At 36.4% G+C, this 16,977-nt stretch overlaps 1 protein-coding gene across 4 annotated transcripts in view; it reads right to left on the bottom strand.

The window, feature by feature from the left end:
* Window positions 1-12,344: 12,344 nt before the first annotated feature.
* The window catches only part of cadm2a (cell adhesion molecule 2a), a 679,060-nt gene continuing 674,427 nt past the window's right edge, over window positions 12,345-16,977 (bottom strand). For all 4 annotated transcript variants that reach the window (XM_065290674.1, XM_065290677.2, XM_065290676.2 and 1 more), the window contains one exon: window positions 12,345-16,037. In XM_065290674.1, coding sequence (XP_065146746.1) covers window positions 15,919-16,037 — 119 coding nt within the window. In that variant the 3' untranslated portion in view covers window positions 12,345-15,918. The remainder of the gene's footprint in view (window positions 16,038-16,977) is intronic.

Here is a 16,977-nt window from a genome sequence, read left to right as displayed (position 1 = left end):
CTGTTCTGTGTTTTTGTGTCCAAATTTTACAAAATGTTATATAAAATCTCTATAAAATTTATGTTATTGTCATTAAATTTCCCATTTTTCCTGTGTTTTTGAGGCTATGATTGTGTTTACAGTGCACAATATAACAAGTGTTCATGTTTCGTGTGTAAAAAAACACATTTTTTTTTCACACAATGTACTTGCCTGTATATCGCTGTTTTCACTAAAAACGGGTCGATGTCTTCCTTGTTTTATGAAGTCCCTCCTTTAGAAATACGTATCGAGTTCTGATTGTGTAGTTTGTTTAGTGTGTTGTGATTCGACAGCAGCTTAGCTTAGCAGAGCCGTTTGAACCAAAGCTGGCGACTGACATATTCCTGTGGGAGGAGTTTAGTCAAAAACTGTTATATTGACGTCATTCAAGGGAAGTAGAGGGCTGTAGTCCTGACCGGCCTTTTTCTGTAGGCTTTGGGTGGATTCTATTAAAGCAACACTATGTAGTTTTTTTTACCTTTAAATAATGTCTCTAAAATTATTTCAGTGATAGAACAACTTTTAACTGGACAAATTGTACTGTTGCTGCAACCTGAGCAGCCTCCTAGCTGCTACAAGCACACTCTGAAAGTGGCGGTGGAGGGTAGAGCACACAGACCCGCCCCTCCCCCTGCCTGCAGAAGAGTGTCTGATACCAGCACTGTTGCGCTTTTCAACCACATGGGGGAGCTGTAAGTCATTTTTACATGGAAATTACATAGTGTTGCTTTAAAAGAAAATATATTGCTTGGCATATATTTGAACTTTGAGATTTATACTTTTGCAGTTTTTATTTATACGCTAACATCAACATTACACACTAACTACAGTTTGACAAATGGGATCAGGAAATATGGGACCTTAAATGCCAATGTCTTATTCTGTGTTTAGTACCCAAACGCGATACGCCAGTTTTGAATTCAGGACCCAAGCTTTGAGAAGGTCAAAGTGTATCCCTGCTTAGAAACTTAACTAAACTTTATACAAAGCTTGTGTGGCTTCAAAAGATTTGGAGCACAGCGTAAAAGTTGACGAGCAACTTTTATTACTGTTATGGTGAGTTTTTTTTTTTTGCGTCTTTTTGGTACTTGACAGCCCCTGGTTACAATAAATTGTATTTTTAGATGAGTAAATAATAAGAGAATTTTCAATTATTATTTTCAGGTGAACTTTTTTTTAAGCACAGACTCCGGTGAGATGAAAATTCGGGCATGCACATGAGTACATTACCATACTGTGCTGAGACAGTCAGACAGGTACACCACATCTCCCATGCAGTGCCAAAATATATGCAGGCCACATAGACTGTATTGCACACTGTGCGATTGAAATATTATCTGTGCCTTGATCGTAAGCGTGTTTGTATGCATGTTTTCTGTATTTTCATTTCAACGGAGGGATATTTTATATGCATTAAAAAGTGTTTCAATCAACAGCTTTTCATACACTGAGCATCAGTTCATTTTTCACATTGCGGAGACCCATGACTGGGTTACTAAATCAAGGCATGCATTTATATTTGGAGTACAGAAAGTCGCTTTCTGTTGTTCTTGACACCATATTTAATTTTAGTGAGGTTAAAAAATGGTCTGTGTTGTAAAGACTGCCTTGGAGAAGGATGCGGTTTGATTGATAGCGTCGATTGTAAAATAGGGTGGTGGAAATCTTTGTGGTTGGAAGGAGGTGACTCAGGCAGGGTCAGCTTGTGAATTGGAGAGATATTGAAAGATTTCTATCGCCATTGTGCTGTTGAATACGGCACTTTAGCACAGTGCCGAGCTCGAGGTAAGCGGCCCCTGTAGTTATACTTTAATGTGCCTTGGATAAATGATAACAGTTACAGAATAATCGTACGAAGCCAAACAGACTCAGAAGGCGATTTATTGTGTCAACAACAGACACAATAAATATTGAAAACAAACTGATGAGCACGTATTATCCTTTTTTAAAGGGGTCATATGACGTTGCTAAAAACGCGGTTTAAAGGGACTCTCCACTTTTTTTGAATAGGCTCATTTTCCAGCTCCCCTAGAGTTAAACATTTGATTTTTACAGTTTTGGATACATTCAGCCGATCTCTGGGTTTGGCGGTAGCACTTTTAGCATAGCTTAGCATAATCCATTGAATCTGATTAGACCATTAGCATCGCGCTAAAAAATAAAAGAGTTTCGATATTTTTTCTATTTAAAACTTGACTCTTCTGTAGTTACATCGTGTAGTAAGACTGACGGAAAATTAAATTGCATCATATGACCCCTTTCACTTGACCCATCCTGTAGTGTTTGTTATAGCAATTAGTGCATGTTAACGAGTTTATAATAGGAAATACTTTTTCTGAACTGCTTGTATTGTGTTTTTCTTGAACGTCTTTTTTGTAATCCTGCAGTTATTTCCATGACACATTACTATTTCACACATCTGCATAATACCCACCTACTGGCAGCTTTGGTCTGCCCACAAATAACAGTTTAGTAAGTGATTTCCTATGCCATGAGGCCAAAATAACACTGTGTGGAATTCCAAATGTGGATGAATTACAAAAATCAGTGGTTAGCACAGTTACTACATATTTTATTTGTGTTCACTGCACTTTTGTGTTGACGTTTTACTGAACCGTACAGTTCAGCGCTGTTGGGACCATTTGGCACTTTAACATTATGTAAGGGGGTGAAAATTATATCCCCCATCCATCCGTTTGGCCCAATGGCGAAGTCCAAACCGCATGGGAAGGATTAATAGCGCGTTCGGTCTTTTCCGGAGCTTTGCAGATGACGTTTTGGCGTTACGTAATTTAGGTATATTTATCTCTAATCTGACTCCAAAGACAAAGATTTAGTTTATATTATATTACAAATCGGATTATTACTTTTAAAACTTACAGAATTTAGATGGATGTTTGTTTGTTTATTCTGATAAAGCTCTGGTATTACACTCGTTCATTCGGTTCTCACAGTCGCACATGATCCTAGTATGGGCCTCATAATTAATATACTGGTCAACGGTCGTAAGCGAATCAGTGTTGGTCGCTGCCAGAGGTTGGACTATACGCTTAAGCGGCCGCTTTCTGCGTGCTCAACTTTAAACATACTTTATTTAGTCCCCTTAGAGGTGACACTTAATTATTACAATTATTATTTCTAATCAAGATTAATGAATAGAATAACATTGAAATAAACAGAGGTTGAGGCTGACCCTATTTAGAGTAATCAGAAATGTTACTCTAAACGGAAACACAGCCTCCACGCTTCTAAGTACACTTAAACTAACGCCAATTGCTATTTGTATCTCACAAATCCTCAGCTGATGTATTATTCACTATCTAACTGGGTTTGGGCCGATCCTAGCCTGATTTCAGTCCTTACGGTAACTACGGATACAACGATATTACTTGCAGTGTCAACATTTACCGAGCAACACAGAATAAAATCAAATATAACAATTTATTAACCAGGTAGGTAAAACATAATTCAGAAGCCAATTCACATTCCAATTCAAATACGAGAAAACAAATATAATCAAATGAGAATAATGCATACCTGGCAAGTGATGAATATCTGGTTACAGATTTCTCAAAGTAAAATAAAATACATGATGCTGTATCAAAGATACAGCATCATGGGGGTGAATTTCCATGAACAGAAAGACCCGCCGAACCATTTTACATCATTCCCTTAAATATCCAGAGAGACAAAGCATATAGGAGTTTGCTACTGATTGGTTGTTGTAAAATTCAGGGGTGTTGCCTAATAAACATACAGTGGGTGATTGGTCAACATCTCTAAGGGAGTTGTCTCCCAACATTAGGTTAAGTTTACTTGTTTATTGTCACAGATTAACATTGAATCCTGTTGTTGTATGGAGATGTGGTGTTTGAAAATCAAGTGTAACTCTCCAGGGAGTCTCCTGTATTCGAGATAAAGTTCTGGTTCCCGAGAGGGGTGTTTTGGGGGTCTTGGTCCCCTGCCGTGAGTCCTGGAGGAAAACTTGTTGTGTTGCAAAAAAGTTCTCTTTTGATGTCCTTGCTGCCTCGGGCACCTACAGGGCACACACACTGCACTCTCGGGCATCCATGCTGTGTTCCCAGGAAGGGCTGACCTTTTGGTCAGGATCAATCAAAATTCTTACAATTATAACCTTTAAAGAGTAACTAAACCAACTTTTTTTAGTTAATGATCTGTAAGAATGGGGATTTATCAGTGCTGTCCATTGATTTGAGTAACTTTTTTGTCATTTGGGTATAAAGTGTTTCAATGCTACAATATATGGTTTAAAAACGTCTGAGTGCTGCCCTCTTCAGGTTGAACGGTGGCTACTGCAGTTGAATTTTCCTATTGGATGTTGCGGTACCGCATGATGTAAGCAGTACAATCCTACCTAAGCAGGTTCAAGCTCACCACGCCCTTGTTATGATCTCACCACAACCTTGGTACGAGCTCAGTTCGTCCCCTCTATCTCCGTTGGGGTCTGCCCACTTTTCTTACATTTTTCAAATATTGCCAGTGGATGAAGTCAGGCTTTGACCAGGGGTTTAGTTACTCTTTAAGTATGCAGTTGTGTAGAAGTATGCCGATTGGTATTTAAAAAAGTTGTCAAGTGTGGAAAAATCATATGTTTACAAACTGTTATGTAATGTCTGCTTGGTTAACTTGCAATGTAAACTTACTGTGGGGCGATTTATATACAGTACTTAAAACAGTGTAACAAAATAGCCTAAATCTCAAATTTATTAGTGATACAGTGTAGAGGTTTATTAAATTTTTTTATTTGCAATGTATATATACTGTGCAAAAGTCTAATGGGGTATACACACCAAACGCGAGTTAAACAATTTGCGCGAGTAGATTACATACAAAGTCAATGCAAAGACGCTATCATATGCGTCCTCGTGTGGGGCGATGCAAATGACGTGAATTGGGCTGCGCAATTGGCACGAAAACAAGTGCTATTCACCTCAAACGCGCCTTCGCGCAAGTTGAAAATATTCAAATCAAGCGGAAAATTCGCATGACACAAGTAATTCCTGCAAGTAATTTAGAGCAAGCAACGCGATGCTACGCGTTTGGTGTGTACGTAGAATTACTGTGTGTTCATGCCGAGGGGCAACGTTCTGATCGCTTTAATGAAGCCAATACGGAAGTGACTTAAACTGCAATTCATCGACTGGCCGTTTGAGGCTGGCGCCAAAAGTGAGTCAATTTCCATAGACACCCATGTTAAAAATGCCCAACTTTACAGTAGAAAATAATATGTTTACAGCCTGGTACAAAAAGTGTTTTTGGTCTGTATAGCTAATTTTGCCCTTCATGACAACTGTGAAGGGGATTCATTTTTTTTGTTATTCATCCGATGAAAAAGCCTTAAACTTCTGCATAATTAAGGGTTGAACAGCCACTGATGTCACTAGACTCACGCTAGGCAGGCGTGGTTTCACCTCAGCTTCACCCATGTCCCGCCTCTTTATCCATTTTCGGTTTTCCGCGAGTGATTCACGGTGACGCGCGGCCAAGATGGCGACGGCAGGCAACGCCTACTTTAAGCTTCAAAAACGATCTTCACAAGCCAATGGGTGACGTCACGGACACCACGTCCATATTTTTTTACGGTCTATGGTTCACACCAGCAGCGGTAGAGACAGCAAAAACGCGTTATTCCAATGTAGTTGGACGCTTGCGCAAATGAGACTAGTATACTCAAAATGTTCGAGAAATTCTAGTCATTTGAGACATTCACATGGAAATTTGCGTCATGGGAGGGGCTTCTGTGACTCCGCTAGCTCCATGTAATCATGTCACTACTAGAGCAAGCTCCTGATTGGTTAACGCAGCACGTATATCCGCCAAAGTTCAGATTTTTTTACCTTGTGCAGAACGCGCCATATGCGTCACGCCTTCCATGTGTTCCACGCCGCAGGATGCCTATTCGCGTCTTTGCATTGCCTCTTCCGCATCTGGTGTGAATGCCACATAAGGCCACCACCACCAGCTTTATTTGTTTTATTCCATATTTATTTTTCACGCTATTTTTCACTCACACTGCAAAAAATTACTTTCTTATAATTTTTGTCTTGTTTTAGTACAAATATCTAAAAATTCTTAAATCAAGATGCATTTTCTTGATGACCAAAATGACCTAAGAAAATAAGTCTAGTTTTTAGACAAACCAGAGACAATTTCAGTGCTTAAAACAAGCAAAAATATCTGCCAATGAGATGGGAAATTAGTTCTTGAATTAAGAAAAACAAACTTATTTAAAACTAGACTTATTTTCTTAGGTCATTTGATCATCAAGAAAATGTATCTTGATTTAAGAATTTTTAGATATTTGTACGGAAAACAAGACAAAAATACTAAGTAAGAAAGTGAAATTTTTCATTGCGATTTGCTAAACCAGAAACAAATAAACTTCAAGATCAATTTTCTGTAGAGTCTTACACAGTTTTGCTTTCAAGAACATTCATCCTGTTTTGAGGATGTGTTGTTTAAATAATTTTTTTGACTATATACACAGCATAACAAAATTTAAATGTATGCATTTTTTTTCTAAAGTAAATTTATCGTTTCAAAGCAAAAATGCGGAAAAGGATTTTTTGCAGTGTTGCTGTCAGAGGGCATGAGCTCCAAACCACTGAAAGATTGTAGGTGCCTAAAATCCCTTTAAAAGGTTTCAGGATGTGGATGGCATTCCCATCACTCTAAAATACCAGCGGTGAAGGTCACATGTCCAGCGAATGATTGATAAGAAAGGTGAAAGTCTCATACCTCAAACAGCATATATCATTTATTTCTCTTTTACACCCGACACAAAACACATTCAGCTCTGACGTTTTCAGGATGGGGATGAACACGTTGAGTTTAGAGCCTATCTGCTTTGGAAAATGACTTGGGAAAGAGCCTTATTTATAAGAAACTGAACCTTTTATCACAGTTGCATTCAGCTGGGTTTTAATTCCACTTTATTGATTTCAAGGGACTTCATGACATTCTGATCACTCGCTGGATTCTCCCTTATGACAATTACTTTAACTAATCGAGTTCATTTTAGTTTAATTAATAGACGTGATTCTCATTCTGGTAACTGGTGCTTACTAAAGTAACGTTCTGGGTTCAAAACAAGTTCAGTTCGATCGCAGTTCGAAGCAGAATTGCTTCTGGTTTTGTTTTGACATTTTTCCGTCTTAAAATGTGTGTCGTACTGTATCTGCGCTGGAAGCCTATAATGATGACACTGAACAGATACATTTAAGGTTATGCATCAGCATTATAATTCATCTGGGTGTCTTTATATAGTCATGATCATGTACAGACAAGGTTATTACAGACAAGTGTTTTATTGCAGTAGTTTATTTTGTAATCTTTGGTTGTACTTTTGATACATTTGCAAGGCACACATATTTCCAATAAGAGCTTAATTTGTACTGCAATGGGAATGTTAATAGTTGCACTATTGATTTTTGTGATGTCTCATTGGTGCATTTATAGTTGTTCAGATCCACAAACAATATGCTCATGGTTAAATCATCAAATCCAAGGTAGCACTAGCTATTAAAGCCAAACAAGAAGCAAAAAAACCCCATTAAAGTTGACACATGTTTTTCTATTGTTATACTGTGTCATCCTTCATATCTGTCTGGTCATAACAGACAAAGTTGAACTATGATGCAGTTTTTGAAATGGAAGAAATGGTTTTGTGGTGCTTTTGACAGTGTTTGTACTGTATGTGTGTGTGTGTGAGTTAAAACCCCTGTGGTGATTTCACAATGATGGTACTTTTTTGCCCTGAGGGCTGCTGTCTCACATCGCCTCAGGGGTCTTCTGCATGCTTCATCTTTCATAGTGTGTATCTGTCTCCACGGTAGCAGCCGTATCTGCATTACATTGCAATCCAAAACATTTTACAAACTGGTTTAAGATTAATCAGTCAATTTGGAAATACATTTTTGCCCGATTTCTCAAAAGCAATCTGTAAAAAAAACCCATCATATACACAGGCATACAATAACAAAAGTTTTGTATTGCTTTAATAGGAAAGGCTTAAAGACACTGTAAAAAGTGAAAGTTGGATCACCTGAGAAATAAAAATGTTCCAATTTAAGTGAAAAAGCTTACATTTTACCCATTGAAGTAATTTTAAAAAGTTTTTAATCTTAAGCTTTTCAATTAAAAACTTAAATATTTTAAAGGTATTTTAAAACCTTTAAAATTTTTTTTAAAGGAATTGTACATTTTAAAATTATCTTTTGAAAGAAATTCAATATAATATACATAACTATATTATCATTGGTGTACAGTGTTGGGTGTAACTAGTTACAAAGTAACTAGTTACTGTAATAATATTACTTTTTTCAGTAACTAGTAGTGTAAGGCATTACCCGTCTGAAAATGGTAATATTATTACAGTTTTCCCGAGCTAGTTACTTAAGTTACATTCGCCAGTAGCACCTTCATCACACAAGGCACAAAACACAGAGAACAAAAGGGAAGGGGAGGAGGGCGTGAATGGAACAGTGATTGGTCTAAGTTTGGCACGAGGTATCATTTACCATCACCGATTGGTCGACACCCGGTAGCCAGCAGCACAGAGCGGCAGCGACACACTCAAAGACAGATCGGGTAAATGGAAGCGTCAACAACGGCAAGCTCTTTTTCAGAGGAAGGTTCCCAGCAACAGAAAGCTAGTTTCGACGGGTGGAGATTCAGTCATATTTTATTATGTTCAACGGAAGGAAAATAACTTGACGGTGAAGTGCACACTCTTTAATGTTTCTCCGAACACTGTGCCCCACATCCGGTAGCGGGTAAGGAACCCAGCATTTTCTTGGCCGTGGCTTGCCCAAATAAACATTCTTGTCCAGAAAAAAATGTAACTAGTAATATAACTAGTAATATAACTAGTTACTTTCTCCAGGGAGTAATAAAGTAAAGTAAGGCATTACTATTTTTTAGAGTAATATGTAATACGTAGTATATTACTTTTTTGAGTAACTAGCCCCAACACTGTTGGTGTATAAAGACCTTACAAAATGAACTGCGTTGTTTTTATTACCTAGGAATGAGACATTTTTATCTACATACACCGCAGCACTGCAAAAAGTACTTTCTTACTTAGTATTTTTGTCTTGTTTTCAGTAAAAATATCTACAATTTTTTAAAATTAAGATGTATTCTCTTGATGAGCAAAATGACCACAGAAAATTATAAAGTCTAGTTTTTAGACTTGTTTTAAGCACTAATTAACTTAAAGTAATTTTTTGAGTCTAAAAACTAAACTTTTTTCCTAGGTCATTTTGCTCATCAAGAAAATACATCTTAATTTAAGAATTTTTAAATATTTTTACTTAAAACAAGACAAAAATAGTAAAATTCATTTTTTTGCAGTGAGGTTCACTTACACTGCAAGAAATGCTTTTCAAGAAAAAAGTTCTTAGTATTTTTGTCTTGTTTTAGTAAAAATATAAAAAAATCTTAAATTAAGATGCTTTTTCTTGATGAGCAAAACGAACCAAGAAAATAAGTGTAGATTTTGTACCAAAAATATTAAATTTAAGTGATTTTTTGAATAAAACAAGCAAAAAATCAGCCAATGGGGTATGCAAAAACATCTTGAACATTTTTCTTAAACCCTAAATTCAGGAAAAGTTTTAGAAAAATTGCTTTTTGAAATATGTTTATTTTTTTGATTGTAAATTTGATATTTTTTGCCTAAAACTAGACGACTTTTCTCGGGTCATTTTGCTCATCAAGAAAAAGCATCTTAAAGTATTGCGGAGGATTTTCTTTTTCCGGGTGGATCATCAAGACTATTGGTCCTCCTAGTTGTCAATCAGGAGTGTTACGCAGTTGCATTTTTTTAAAAAGTGTAGAAGGAATTTCTTTTCTAAAATTCGAGAAAATCCTCCGCTACACCTTTAAGAATTTTTAGATATTTTTACTGAAAACAAGACAAAAATACTATTATTTTTTCTTGAAAATCATTTTTTTGCTGTTTACATGGAAGTCACCATCATGTTTCTACGGTACAGAGCACGTTTCGTCCCTATGTTGTCGCAGACGACATATTTGTCCTGTGGTGGCTACCATATGCATTTTAATAATTGAAATTTTTTTATAAAGTCGCCATGAAACTGAAGTATGGATTGCCTGGAAGTAAAGAGAGATTTTTTTGGGGGGGAGGGGGATTTGCGTTTTTGAAAAGATTATGAGGGCACATGAAGTTTTAGAAAATAATGAAGCTCACAGATAAGCCATTTGTAAAAAGAATACCTCAGTTTTTCATTTTATTTTTATGGCGACTTTAAGTGGATCCAACTTTCACTTTTTACCATACAGGACAGGTAGAAACAAACGTAGGTAATTCATCTTAAGGGGTGGTTCACATTTCACATCTTTTGCACGCACAAATGTTATTTTTAATGTACGCTCAAATAGAGATCGACACAATCTTTTTTCCCAAGTGCGTTGGCTTTGCACCAAGTTGAATTATACTTCAACTTTTCAGAATGCCGTGTCTGAAAGCGCATTGATAAGAAGGAGGAAAGCTGAGCGTGATTTAGACGTGAAATATAAACCACCCAGAATTCTGTTATTTACAGTAAGAAAAACAGCCAGGACATTTTGGTATTTATTTATTTAACAATTTCATTCCATACATGTGAATTAGGCTTAAAATCCAAATGAATACACCAAGGAACACAAAATAAGGAAAATAAACCTAATGGCGTTTTCAATTCAGCTTGCTACAAGAAGCACAAACCCCTTCCTATTCTGAAGCCCAAAGCGAGGGAGGACGTTTCGCTTTAAACCGGGTACTTGATTCTACCGGAGCGCGATAAGCTATCCACTACATCTGTTTTACTGGCACTCTTAATGTTTTTGAGATGCGAGAAGAACATGGCGTGCTCGAGTGAAATTTAAGTAGCATTTTTTCTCGTTAAAGTTTTTTTTAAAGTTTCTAGAACAGTGCATGGTGCTGTGTCGGTGGTGCAGGTGCTAATTCCAGCAAGGCCATGTGAAAGACTGGGGAATTAGAGACTGTTTGATCTTGACCTACATGTAGGTTGTCCTCACTATGACAGCTGCCCTTTCAGTGTAACACATAACATGCTAAATTAGTGTGCAGATTTTTCAAATCCAAAGTTGACAACAGATTCACAGTTATAGTATTAAAATTAGAGTAACTGAACAGCTTTGCGTGTTTGTCTAGGGTTGGTATATCAAAGATGTGTGATATTTTTAATACAAATACTTGAACAGGAATAAATGCTTGAAAGATTCTTAACACTTAAAGCGTTAAATGAGATCTTGTGAATATTACAGAGATGCAGAAGAGAAATGAACAGTTGTAAGGTACTTTTATGTGTTGTCATAGAGAGAAAAACAGATTTATACCTGAGATGTGATAAAATGCAGTCAGTGTTTGGGATAAACGTACAGTTTTTTACTGTTTTTAATTTACACTGTTACAATTCCTGCTGTGTCTTACAAACAGGATAGTTTGTTGAAAAGTCTCCTTGCTTAAGGTTCACACAAAAATTCTTGTACAGCCTATATTGTATGATGAATGTTGAACCCAAAACATTTGCAGTTGATAAAAAAATATGTAATTTGAATGATTTTGTGGACTTTCTACATATACAGTACTTACAGTAAATATACCAGAGGATAAAATATGTAAATTACAGGGTAGGCATTTATAGGGCTGATCATTAACACATTTTGGTCCTGTAACGTTCCGTTTAAAAATGGGAAATGATGCGTATACAGTAAATGCACCATTTGGTTTTATGTTGACTGAAACATTTTGCAGCTATGCAATTTCTCTGTAAAAAGTGAAATTATGATTCACTTTAAGAAAATTATTTAGTTCGTAATACCTTTAAAATTGATTTTTAAAGAAAAAACAAATGTTGTTCAATATTTTACTATGTTCTTACCTCAACTAAGACAAATTAATTCATACCTATCTTTTTTCAATGCGTGCACTTAATCTTGGTACAGCGCGTTGTGAATGTGTTAGCGTTTAGCCTAGCCCCATTCATTCCTTAGGATCCAAACAGGGATGAATTTAGAAGCCACCAAACACTTCCATGTTTTCCCTATTTAAAGACTGTTACATGAGTAGTTACACGAGTAAGTATGGTGGCACAAAACAAAACAAAGCGATTTTTTTAACCGGATAAAAATGAGAACTAGACCTCGGGCGAAGTAAGAGTGGTCAGGGTTGATGATGTTACTGCGCTCCGAAGTCGAAGTGCTGCAAACTAAGTGCTCTTCTGCCATAGGCTAAATGTTAACACATTCAAACGCGCTTTGAATGTGTTAAAACGGTAGTGTTTTCCATTAAGTAAATCCAACTTTCTTTTTTTACAATGAAAAAAACATTCAAAATTGTGTAGGACCAAACATAATACTTTAAGAATTAGCCAATGTTTACACTACAAAAATGTAATGAAAATAAAATGTTTTCCTTCATGTTCTTGGAAAATTTTAAATACACATACAACGCTGTCAAGAAGATCCGCGCTTACACGGATCCGCAAAGACGACTAAATATGGTGTATTACGTGTGCCAGGCCTGCAGACGGTGATGTTACCTTGTTAAGAAATACTAACACTATCTTGAGTTTTACGAGTTGGCAAATTTGTATTAATTCATATGACCACATTTACAAGTTTTTGTGCGATTTGCCATGGACCCTGTGACGTTGGGTGACGATGGGGGTTTGGTTTCGTTGTTGTTTTTTCATAAGAATCGTACGTTTTTGTACATTTTTGTATGATTAACTTTGTATGAATTCATAAGAATTAGCCAACGGGTAAAATATGTATGAATTCTCGCGAGATCAGGCTGGAAATACACACCTGCGCACATACAAAGCGATAGATATGAACAATCAAGTCTGCAAATGCATCCAGTTGTTTGGTTTAGATGAATGTTTAAATAAGTTTATTAGTGACCTGTGACTATAAATCGGCAACATTTTGTAAACTTTTTGCCTATAAACTGAATAAACACGAGCATGACGTCACCGTTATCACAGATTTATGTTTCAATAGTTTTCAGGACCCTAAAATGTTGTGTTGTGTAAACGAACAGCCAAAATGCATAAAAATGTTCCCGTTTACGTTTGAAAACGTTAACGTTAAACTTAGTTCATAATTTGTCTGAATATAGGGGGAGACATGCAACTCTCTATTTACTGTAGTATTGCGCATAGCTACGTATGAACACTGTCTAAATAACTAGCTGAAAAAGCATAGAACGGAAAATACATTTCGTTGCAATAAAAAAGTGAATGAAATATCTAAAAAAATAGGTGAAAATATGTCATGCAATGTATAAAAGAAGAGGGATTAGATGACCAAAGTCTTCAATGAGACATGAGTGCTCACTAAAGCACAAGCGCTGGACTGACATACAACATGTAGCTCAAACACAAAGGCAATCGTGGTGATAAAAGAAGCTGATTTATTCATTGTTGGAAATGTTGAGCATGTAACTGTAACCATTCAAAATCGGAGCAGTTGGATATATATATTGTTTTGATAATAGCATGTGATTTACTGACCACAAAAGGCAGCAATAGGTCAGTATCACCATCAGAGATTGGTAAAAATTGTTAGCAGTCATTATGCAGACACATGGTATTGAGCCAGTCTATTGTACACTGAGAAAGACAGAAAAGGAGAAAAAACACTAATAAATTCAGGGTAATCTTTACAGTAGTGTACTGTAAGCAATTGCGTTTCATTTCATAAGGCTAATGTTGATCAATTTTATAGTGTGAACAGATTTTTATTGTTGTAGCATTAACATTATCTAGTTAAAACACAGCCCAGTGAACCCAACCATTCTACCAATTAATATAGTCACAAAAAGTAGGGATATAAGACAATTACAGTTGAGTTAAGATATAAGATAGTTGTATATGGAAGTGATATGTTATTGTGGTTTATTATGGATAAACAATATATATATATAAAAAAACATTTTGGATAGTCTACTTTGAAAATTTAAAGCTTGAGCTATTGGTTTTTAAAAGCGTCAGTGATATCCGTCTATGTGAAAATGACATAAAACAACAACTTATACAGACAGTAATGCTGGTAGCCATGAACGCTAATCTTCATCATTTACAGAAAATCAACTTTTAATGCTAAAATTCTCCCATTCAACAAATGCGCATACTCATGAATGCTTTGTACTCACTGTGGCTTTCGATAAGCAAAATGAAATAATTTACATTGTGAGTAAAACAAAAAATCTTTCCCAAAAAAAAATGCTTTTTTTACCAAAATGTGATACTTATACAGTATATACATGCCTTGAGCTGAAAGAAAAAATTATGAAGTTAAAAATCGACGATATAAGATGAAAAAAAATTCCCCACCAATATTTAAATCAGCTAATATACAAACTTGATGGTATTAGGGATCCCAAAGTCTAACAACAATTTTCACTAGTTACCACATTTAGCAGATATATCATACAGCCTTAGCAAGGTTGGCTATTCGTTGTAGAAATCAACGTTAAGAACAGAAAAGATACCGCAATTTCAGAAACGCTCCAACCATTTATCAACAGAATTTGCAATTTCATTGACCGTAGTACATCAAGGTATAGGTATGGTTTGGGCAAAATATTTTTTTTTTTTAGGAAAACTCGAAGTGTTCGGACCTCGTTCATACCGTTAGTTATCTTGTGCTTGTTTATTGTTTGGCCGAAAACCAGTGGAAAGGTGAGCAGGTGGGCGACACTTTTTGCTTTAATTTGTAAATAACTTTATTGATCATAGTGATGAAGGTTTAACGGCACTGAAATACAGTTGCGCTTTTTAATAAATTTGTTAATGTTTTACTTTTCCTCTGGTGTTATGAGAATCTTCGGCACAACGTTTGTGTAAACAGTAGAAAAGATGGCATATAGTACGATTCCCATCCCTTCATCACACAGCCGTGGATCTGTTGCCATGACAACGCTCCAAGGCCAATCAGTGCAGGAATATGAACCAATTAAAGAATAGAGGGGGTGTGTTCTTTCCGGCCTACCTGTTTGCTGATTCACTAACCCACTATAAAGTTTATTTGGTGACTAGGGTTGGTTAACCTAAAATACAAGGGTGAAATTCACTAAGACCTTCTCTGGAACTATTCTTTTACTTACCAATATCTACATTTCAAGTACAAAATACTGATTTAGTGCGAGTTGGTCAGTTTCACATCATGTAATGGTAATTTGGAGAATGGAGCATCTCTACGTACCGATAACATTATTAACACCTAAAAATCTGCAGAATAAAAAGGGAACCTCCCTTATTTCAAGTCTCAGTATATTTTGACTACTGTACATCTTTTTTTTTTTTTTTTGGAGAAACATCACAATAAATGAATTCGGCATGAATCTCAACCAAATAAAAAGTCAAACATATTCAAAAAATAAAAGCAATAACAGAGCACAGAACATTATTAAAATCATAACGCTGAAGATACAAAGTAAGCAACCAGGCTACTGACAAACATGAAGGCATTGATTAAACTTAAAGGACGTCTGTATATTTAGGCACTGTGAAATAATGGAGGTGAGTCCTTACTGAAAAATAGCTGCAGATCATTTCTCTTTTTCATATTTGGAGATTTCTGGACTATCCTGGGGTGTGTTACAGCTATATAATGGTTACAAAAGGTGACATCTTCAGCAAATAAGTCGCTCATTTGCAAATAAGTTACAATTAAGTAGCAGGTGAAATCGAAGAGCTGTTATTGAAGGCAAAACCGAACTGAAAAATAAAAAAACGAAAGGAAAAAAAATAATCCACTGCTGTCTGAGGACGTTCCTACACAATGCCTGGAGGAACGAGTGAAGGGACGATAGGAGGAAAGGAATGAAGTACGGCCCGCAGTCTAAATGAAATACTCTTTCTTTTCCTCTGCGTGCGCATGGTTGCCGTCTGCATTGATGATGGCCGTGTCCGCGTCCGGGGCGTCATCCGCTCCTTTGGCCTCGTTTGTCAAATACGTGCCTGAAATAACACGCAAGACCTCCGATTAAAAACCAACATGACTCTGCAAATGTCACTGAAACTTTACGATTTCAATTTACGTGCTCCCAGCGCCGGAGAATTTCATTCGTTTTTACAAGGTCACAGAAACTTTAAAATGTCAAGTCTGTTTTGGATAATCACTATGGCGAGTATTATTGAAAGCGATTCTATAGGGCTTTTCATTATTTGGCATCGTTGCAAATCAGCTATACAGTAAACGTGGGGGAAAAACAGACGATATAGAGATAGTAATATTAGTTTTTATTTGAAGTGAGATATGAGTTCAAATGTTTCTAGAACTATGTTTATTGATGATGAAAGCGTACATAATCAGTGGCGGCTCGTGACTGCTCTTCCGAGGATGCGCTAATTCAAAATAAGTGTTCGGATTGTCACGTGTGTGGTTTCCTTTTCCAAAATATGTGTCCTGCGTGTGGAGAGATCCTGTGTGCATCACGTGTTTTGTCAAAATAAGGGGCTGTTTATGATAAAAGAGACGCTCACGTTCCCTAAATACACGCAACACACTCCCTTAACAGTAAACTCTGATTATGCATGAGATTATGTGAGTATCTGGCAAACGCGAGCGTCTCTTTTCAAGTTCAAGGCAGCAGGCACTTATTTTGGCAGACACGTGATGCACACACGATCTCTCAAAGTGCAGAACACATATTTTGAAATGACGAACCACACACATGACAAGCTACATACATGTTGTGACGAACTTCGCATCGTGTGCTTCAAAAAAAGAAGTCACCGGCCGCCACTGGTACATATTGCATAAAGTTGACATAATCTGTCTATAAAATCCAAACTAAAGTCTCATAAACTCTCTGAAAGTCTCAAAGTTTCAATCTTTGACGTGACCTTACACAGTCATTATTAAAGATATCAAGGTAATTTTTTACAGAGTGTTCTT

The sequence above is a fragment of the Paramisgurnus dabryanus genome, chromosome 10 (genome assembly GCF_030506205.2).
Source record: "Paramisgurnus dabryanus chromosome 10, PD_genome_1.1, whole genome shotgun sequence".
Taxonomy (NCBI): Eukaryota; Metazoa; Chordata; class Actinopteri; order Cypriniformes; family Cobitidae; genus Paramisgurnus; species Paramisgurnus dabryanus.
The sequence above is the reverse complement of the archived record's forward strand: the minus strand, read 5'-3'. Positions and strand labels throughout refer to the sequence as shown.